The sequence below is a fragment of the Salvia miltiorrhiza genome, chromosome 7 (genome assembly GCF_028751815.1).
Source record: "Salvia miltiorrhiza cultivar Shanhuang (shh) chromosome 7, IMPLAD_Smil_shh, whole genome shotgun sequence".
In the NCBI taxonomy this organism is placed as follows: Eukaryota; Viridiplantae; Streptophyta; class Magnoliopsida; order Lamiales; family Lamiaceae; genus Salvia; species Salvia miltiorrhiza.
Genome location: NC_080393.1, coordinates 43,654,244 through 43,662,380, shown reverse-complemented (window position 1 = coordinate 43,662,380; position 8,137 = coordinate 43,654,244). Strand labels below are relative to the sequence as shown.

Sequence of the window (8,137 nt, the reverse complement as noted above, 5' to 3'; positions counted from 1 at the left end):
ATTTAATACACAAATGTAAAACTACTAAAACAAAACTAAAGCTATTTAGAAACACAAATAACTTGGCATATCAAATAGACAAGAATATAATTTACAAATGAGTTGGTTATTTGATAAGTTATGTGCACTACATATTAAACCTAATTTAAACGGAAAAAATATAGTAATACCTTAAAATTAGATGGAAGAGCTTGATTTCAGACGAGTAGGTAGAGGACACAATGAAATTGAAATAAATAAAATATATTTTTCCTAACTCAAAATCTCTTTGCTAACCCTTTCTATTTTTTAAGCTGCTATCGATTGACTCTCTCTGTCTCTCAACCCCATCTTAGTTTAATTTGTTATTTTTTTTTTAAATAATTAAACACAACAAATGTTTTTCTTTTTTTGATAACTTATATAAATAAATAAAAATAATTTAAAGATCGTGCAGCGGAGAACTCGAACCTAAAACGTTAGATTTTAAACATTAACCTCCTTTTGTTATATTGGATCGGGGTTGAGTAAGTAAAAACCCAAAACCCAAAGCCCAAATATAAAGGGTGAAAGGAAGGGATATGCTCAGTTTTTTTAGGGGTACAAATTAATATGAAAAATATTTTTAATACATAATACTATATAATACTCCCTCCGTCCACGAAAGAATTTCCTATGTTTCCTTTTTGGGACGTCCACAAAAGAACTTCCTACCTATTTTTGGAACTATACCCCATCACTTATAATCCTCTTACTTTTCACTTTTCACAACTCCCAATATTAATTATAACACTTTTTCACCACTCCCAATATACTCAACTATCTTTTATTCACTCTCAATACACTCAATAATATTTTTTCTTAAAACCCGTGTCATTCCCTTCTAGGAATTTCTTTCATGGACGGAGGGAGTAGTATTTTTTATTTTTTATTTTGAGGGAAAACGAGAAGATATATTATTGATCGCAAGAACAAGGTTAATGGAAATGACCCACCACAAAGGATGGAAATTCATTCCAAATATGATGCGATGGAAAATTTCTCTCAACTTTCGCTAAACAATGAGCTATAACATTACGCTCAGGATTAACATGACTAATATGAAAACCGGGGATCGTTCTAAGCTCGGCTCGAACCCCATCGCCTTATTATGCGTTCGTCACCGACTCATTGTTCATAGATTATGAGCCATTATTTTATTAAAGGCTTTGAATTTTAAATCAAACAAGCCTTAAACATTGCGAAAGTCTCCAATCAAAAATCAAAAGATCGACCTAACTAAACTAGGAAATGAAGTCATAATGGTCCAGGAAATAAAAGAAACATTTATTTTCAAATAGTTTTATCAATAAATAAAGGATCATGACATGCAAGAAAGACAAACGCGGTCTAATGGCCATCATACACACCACAATTTAATGTGTTGCAAAAATTTTCTATCCTTCTAACGTTTCATCTCACGTTATACGTTGAGGGTTGACGACGTGAACTATCACATTAAAAACTGACTACAACACAAGTTCAAACTCCAAATGAAACGATAATAAATAATTTACAGAAAATCTATTAAAGCTAGTTATGAGGAACACAAGCAAACAATGGTGTGCTTCATACTTGTGGAGAAAAGGAAACAGTTTTAGCAGTCTGGTCAGATGCATCTGCAAGGTTCTGGAACATTCGCAAGATCTCCGAGGTATCCTCCAAGTAGTACTTGGCCTTGCTGGGCTTCTGCCCGACTGTGCACGCGAAAACTTCAGCTACTGGAGAGAGTGAACCGTCGTCCTTAGCACTCATTATCACCTCGAACATGTCCTCATCAGACCGGTCGTCACCTATGCACAGCACAAAATCCGGAAGCACTTCCTTCTTACGCGTCATTGCTACAATCCTCTCTGCTACAACGCCTTTGTTTACCCCCTAAACAAGAGCATCAACAGCCATTTTCCAGTTGCATCAATTTAAGTATGATTTTGAGAAAATTTAATTCAGATTCAGTTCCAACATATGAAGAGCTAATGGCATGAGTTGGAAGAGACAAACACAAAGCTTGACGGTGTATACAAAAAGCAAAAAAAGAAAATGCAAGGTAGGTATGCTTTTAGTGAAAAAGGTAGCTAACTTTAACACAAGTATTTCCTTAGTTCAGTCATACCAGATTCATGGCTTCTATGGCTCGTATAGAGAAGAACAGATACTTTGATATTTTAGAGAAGATTCCATGGTATAAACGTTCATCTGTCATCGAGATAGGACCCTAAACATTAATGGGACAGCCCAAAATCCTGCAGAGTACCACTCACTCCTGGCAAAGTTTGATACATGTACATGATAATTTTAAAAATATGTTTTAAATGATCAAAGCCATCAGTACTGCTTTAACATAGAATTTTTCCTTAGAATACTCGAGAAGATTTTCTCTTTTAATTCCATCTAGCTATATATGCTATATGTTCTTTAAAAAATCATGATTTTAATTTGACCTTGACTTTTAACAAACTTCAGGTTGTTGGGCTTGTTATTCAGTAAATATCTTGGAAGATATTCCCCCTAGCATTTGAAGAGTTGTTAGATTTTGTTTATACTCATTCATTAGTTGTTAGACACATTCAAAGAACTTTATCAGCATTTTCACAATATTTACCATGTTTAAATCTATACCACTTAATATACTTCATTTCAACAAGTGGAGAAGTGGAACTCCTTTTTAGATTTGCTTATTTTATTCGAGAAGTGAGGGGCCTCTTCGACATCCTTCCAGGTGTTCTTGTTGTTAAACATTTTACACAGGTCTTTAGCCTAACCCCAGCTATCCTAGACTACTGCAACATACAAGACGATGAAAAGAAATATTTTGTAGTGAAACTTCTCCTACTTGAGACATGAGCGTTTCTTGATACTGTATCAGCTAGTATCACATTCTTTATGTATCCATGTATCTCAGTTTCTGTTAACTGACCCCACTTATCTAGAATTGGCAGAGGGAAAAAGGCACATGAAAAATTAGATACTGAGAAATGCATATACAAGTGAAATGATTTCTTGGGCGAGATGAATAAAGGCTAACCTGAGGTTTTACTTCAACAATGTGTTGGCCGCTCTTGACTGAAACGGGTTCATTTGCCAGAACACTCTCAAGGTGATCATGAAGTTCCTTAGCCTGACACGAGCCAAAATCTGGATCTGCAAGCTGGTAATTCCAGACGAGGGCACTCTCTTTTGCTTCTATGAAAGAACCATCAGTCGTTTCTGTGTATAACTGCATTACAGGTTCGGCAATCTGTTTCCAGTAAAAATCTTGAGCAGGAAAACATGTTTCCCAGTCTGTCTGGTTTTGTGGCCTGGAACAATATAATTCTCAGTAAGGAATAAAGGTGACTTGAACGACAAACTTATTTTAAACTCAATGTGAGTGCAGAAACAGAGAGAAGCTTTCTTTTTTAAGGTCCTGTCTGTCGGGTGAGTAAAGTTTTGAGGAAGAAGTCGAATGCCTGGTTAACAATATAATACAAAGCTAAATAAAATAAAACCAGAATAAGTGGCTGAGAGGCTAGAGGCTCGTGTATGGTACATATGTTACAACACTGCCAAATGCAGCCAAAAACAGTTCTGCTACAATTAAGTCATGTTCTGTGAATTTCTTTCTCTAGCATACAGTAGCATCACTTCACCATAATCAATAATATTGGGTTTCTCGAGATCCATATCATAATAAATTGCTGATATTGATTAGGAATATATGATAAAGTTGAATATCTGTTCCGATCAGCATAGATTTTATAGAAGCATAATAAAAACTGAAGCAAACTACATACACTAAAATGATTCTAGTTGTCCTATACATCACAAGAGCACTTATTCATATAGGCAAAAGTTTCCGACAATTTTTCAGGTGAAGCAATCATTAAAGAAGTAAAAGGGGTTTGAATCACGCTATCAAAACCACCAGAAAAACATGTTGATATTTTTTATATGAAATTACAGTAGTAGAGGGGTCAGTCAGTTTGTCCTATCACAGTTCACACAAAGAAGTGGCTCGTAGGATCTTTCGGATTATTGGGTAAGAAAAGTGCTACAAAATAATTCAATAAGCAGTTTGCCATGCAAAATGCTTCATACTTAGCTTACATGGTAACAAGCTATTGACACTTATCCAAACTTGACGTGATTGCAATCTAAAAGCATGCTTGCAATGCAAAAGTAAGTAATGATATATCTGATAACCTTGTCTCATTTGAAGGAATATATATAAGCACTTTTTGCTATGAGACAATGGACTAATTCGTTAATCAAATGCAAGAGTGCCTTACCTCACAAAATACCCATGCTCTGCTCCAATTCCTAAGTTTTCACAGGAAGTAAACCATCGTGTTAAGATCTCTTTGTTTTTCCCACTTACAACAAAAACTACATTCTTGGGATCTCTGCATAGTTTTTTCAATATTTCAATAGCCTCAGCATTTGGAGTTGCATCAAGAGTACTCTGTGATGTCATTGTGCCATCATAGTCCAAAAGGATAGCGCGATTCTTAGTCCTTTTATATGCAGACACAATGTGCTCGACTGACAGCTTCCTGAAACTCGGATCCAAGGCAATAACACGAAATCCTAACCCAAAACCAATACCCCAGCATCTTCTCCTTATGTGATCCCTACATGCTCTTTCAAGATCCTGAAAAAAGCTGTGGGCCCAATAGGCAACATCATGGGTGCTAACATACTTGTAGTGCTTATCATGCCGCATTTGTTTCTCTGGCTCGGGAACCATGAGAGCAGAATCCATAGCTTCCTCAACAGAATCAATGTTCCAAGGATTAACTCTTATTGCACCACTAAGAGATGGTGAGCACCCAATGAATTCAGAAACCACCAACATGCTCTTCTTCGGTGATGACGGGTTCAAGTCCAATGTTTCATCCAACTTATCCGTTCCTTGCCTGCACACGATGTACTCATAAGGTATCAAATTCATCCCGTCTCTTACAGCAGTGACTAGGCAACACTCAGAGATTACATAGTATGCAATACGCTCATAGAAGTGAAGATAAGTATCGACCAAGACTACTGGCTCATATCCTGGTTTTCCAAAGGCGTGGTTGATTCTTGCAACAATGGTGTTAGTTTCTGACCGAACCTCCTGAACATCTTTCCCCCGGCCTCTGGCCGGGTTAGCTATCTGAACCAGAACAACTTTACCTCGTTTATCAGGATGGTGAGTCAGCAACTGCTCGAAGGCCAGAAGCTTCAAGCTTATACCTTTGAAAATATCCATGTCATCCACCCCAAGCAAGACAGTCTGACCCTGAAACTTATCCCGTAACTGTGCCACCTTATGCTCCGTGTCTGGAAGATCCAGCACGGAGCGAAGCTGGCTCATGTGAATACCAACTGGAAGGATTTTGATGCTTACAGTACGGCCATAGTACTCAAGCCCTATATAACCACGCTTAGATTGATACGACACCCCCAGCATTCTACTACAACAAGACAGAAAATGTCTTGCATAATCAAATGTATGAAAGCCAATAAGGTCCGAGTTCAAGAGTGCCCGTAGGAGTTCAGTCCTTACAGGTAGAGTTCGATATATCTCTGATGATGGAAAAGGACTATGGAGGAAAAATCCAAGTTTCACCCTGTTAAACCTCTTCCTCAAAAATGTTGGTAACACCATCAAATGGTAATCATGAACCCACACAAAGTCATCATCAGGAGTGATCACCTCCATTACCTTATCTGCGAATATTTTGTTTACAGAGACATAAGCTTGCCACAGCGTACGATCAAACCTGCCACCAAGATCCGGAGATAGAGGAAGCATATAGTGAAACAAAGGCCACAAGTACTGTTTACAAAAACCATGGTAGAATTTACTGAAGAGCTCTGGTGGGATGAAAGCAGGGACACAGTTGAAGTTCTCGAGCAATGTTTGTGCTACATCATCTTGCTCACTAAAGTCGATCTCCTCTTTAAGAGAACCAACGTATATTACCTCCACATCTTCCCCAAGTCCATCTTTCAGTTGTAAGAGAAGAGAATCCTCATCCCAACTGAAGCTCCACCCTTTCTTTCCATCTGACTCGTTCCTTCGTGCACGAAGTGGGAGCTGATTCCCAACAATAATCATACGCTCTTGTGCAATAGAGGAGGGAGCATCGGATCCACCATTGCTTCTACTTTCATCGTCTAGCTCAGATAACACCCCGGCTACAGTTGCAACTCGGGATAGTTTCTTCACCCCTCGGCTGAAGGTAGGTGATGATCCACCAGATGTAAGATCCAATAAGTTGGAATAAGACCTAGAAACCATTATATGGGACTATAATCTCAGCCAATACAACAGTCTTTTTAACTGGTCAAGAAATCAAGCTCTGCAAATGAAGCCAATAACAGCAAATTAGGCTGGCTATTTACACATAACAGTCAAATCTGTAACTACACAAAAACTCCAGAAAAACACCCTTTACACCTTCACAAGCAAACAGTTACAGTCCATCGTACATAAATCATCAAAGCAACTAAATGGAAATGATAAGGGAGAAAATCTCATGATCACCAAATTTACTAGTTAACAGTTGTAGGTAAAGAATGACCACACCTCATAACCACCCTCATAAATGTCAAATAAATCAAGTATGCCTCTGACCAGCTTATTCAACCCATCTTCCACCATTAAAGACACCTTCCATGATAGAAAAACTCAAAATTTCGCAGCTTACAGTGAAAAAGCACCACAGTAACATTGCAGAAAGTGGGCAACAGATTGAGAAACAAAATAAAATAATTTTGGTTTTTTTTAAAGTGAAAAAAGACGCAAAAAAGTAACTCACACAAGAGAAGTGCTAGTGTTAGTAGGTAATAATAGCCAATGAGAAAGTAGAACATTGAGCGTTTACCTCGCAAGAAAGTGGCCTTAAAAATCACTTAAGATTCCCACTAAAACTATCTCAGATCAGATTCCTATCTTCTAGCACTAATGCCATCAAGAAAATATTTTTCCTCATCTACTTTTTCTGCAAATGCTCATTTTGTTTGTGAGCAAAAATCGTAAAACGGCCCTCAAAGTAATGGTGTTGGTATGCAGAGAAAGATTCTCTTATTCTCTTTCTCTCACTAAAAAGGGAAGAAGAAATAGGTCGAGAAATGGTGCATAATAAGTGCCGGTGATGAAAGCAAGAAGGAAAAACAGTGAGCTGCAAATATTTTTTGTCTGTTACTGTTTAACTATGGTTAATTAATGTAAGCTCATCATTACCCAACTCTTAACCAAACTTAATCCAATCTTGAAACTACCAAACTCTGGGACTTTTACTAAAAAACAAATCATTAATCTCAAATCATATTACATACTTTTTCTTTAGCACTAGTATATAATATATATTTATTTTTTAAAATATAATATACATAAATAATACTCCCTCCGTCCGCCAAGATTATGTCACAATTACTATATCGGGCGTCCGCCAAGATTATGTCACTTTCCTTTTATGGCAATGGTCCCACCATCCTTTTTAATATTTTATTCTTACTAACACTCTTTATTTACAAAAAAAAATCACTCAAAATTTAATCTCAACCACTCATCTCATAAAGTGGTGGGACCCTTTCTCCACTATATTAAAATCATCACAAATTTTATTAAATCCCGTGCCCAAGCAAATTACCATAATCTTGGCGGACGGAGGGAGTAATATTATATGGTGACATGTCATATCAAATACTATTGAATATCAAATCGAAATTGTAGAACATGCGTTCCCATTGGAGCACCAAAAATATCCTGCGTTTGCATCAAGGAAGTAATAATAGCCCTATCAGCCAATGAGAAGAAGAAGAGTGTGAAAGCAGCAGCTATTCTTTTTTCCCTGGTTAGTGATTACATTAAAAGAACCACATCTACTAAGTATTTAGAGCATTGTGTATTTAGAGCATCCACAATGCTTGCACCCATAGTGGGTGCAATAGAATGGGTTCCCACTTTTATTGCACCCACTCCAACAATGATATTGCACCCACTTGGGTGCAATAGATTTTATTTTATTTTTGAATTAGTTTTATTCTAGTTTTCATTTTACAATAATTAAGAAATTAAAATTTCATTGAATTAAAATTCAAATCCTACATTGATAGAAACCTTGCCTGGAAGCATTTGATTCGCCGGGGG

The 8,137-nt window shown here is 37.0% G+C and overlaps 1 protein-coding gene across 4 annotated transcripts; it reads right to left on the bottom strand.

Moving 5' to 3' along the window:
• Positions 1-1,281: 1,281 nt before the first annotated feature.
• On the bottom strand, positions 1,282-7,267 carry LOC130996259 (alpha,alpha-trehalose-phosphate synthase [UDP-forming] 5). 4 transcript variants are annotated; one of them, XM_057921762.1, is made up of 4 exons: positions 6,870-7,267; positions 4,287-6,344; positions 3,044-3,317; positions 1,282-1,896 (listed from the first exon to the last, which is right to left on the bottom strand). In XM_057921762.1, the coding sequence occupies exons 2-4, from the start codon at positions 6,281-6,283 to the stop codon at positions 1,588-1,590; spliced, it is 2,580 nt and encodes an 859-aa protein (XP_057777745.1). In that variant the 5' UTR covers positions 6,284-6,344; positions 6,870-7,267; the 3' UTR covers positions 1,282-1,587. The 4 variants fall into 4 exon arrangements, with proteins under 4 accessions (XP_057777745.1, XP_057777747.1, XP_057777748.1 ...); XM_057921764.1 differs by lacking the exon at positions 6,870-7,267 and adding an exon at positions 6,572-6,854; XM_057921765.1 differs by lacking the exon at positions 6,870-7,267 and adding an exon at positions 6,693-6,835.
• Between the last annotated feature and the right edge of the window lie 870 nt (positions 7,268-8,137).

Coding starts and splice junctions, on each gene's coding strand:
- LOC130996259 (XM_057921762.1), bottom strand. CDS start 6,283: ATGGTTTCTAGGTCTTATTCCAACTTATTGGATCTTACATCTGGTGGA. Junction 3,318..4,286: donor GAGCATGGGTATTTTGTGAG/GTAAGGCACTCT, acceptor ATATTGTTCCAG/GCCACAAAACCAGACAGACT. Junction 1,897..3,043: donor TTGTTGAAGTAAAACCTCAG/GTTAGCCTTTAT, acceptor GCTCTTGTTTAG/GGGGTAAACAAAGGCGTTGT.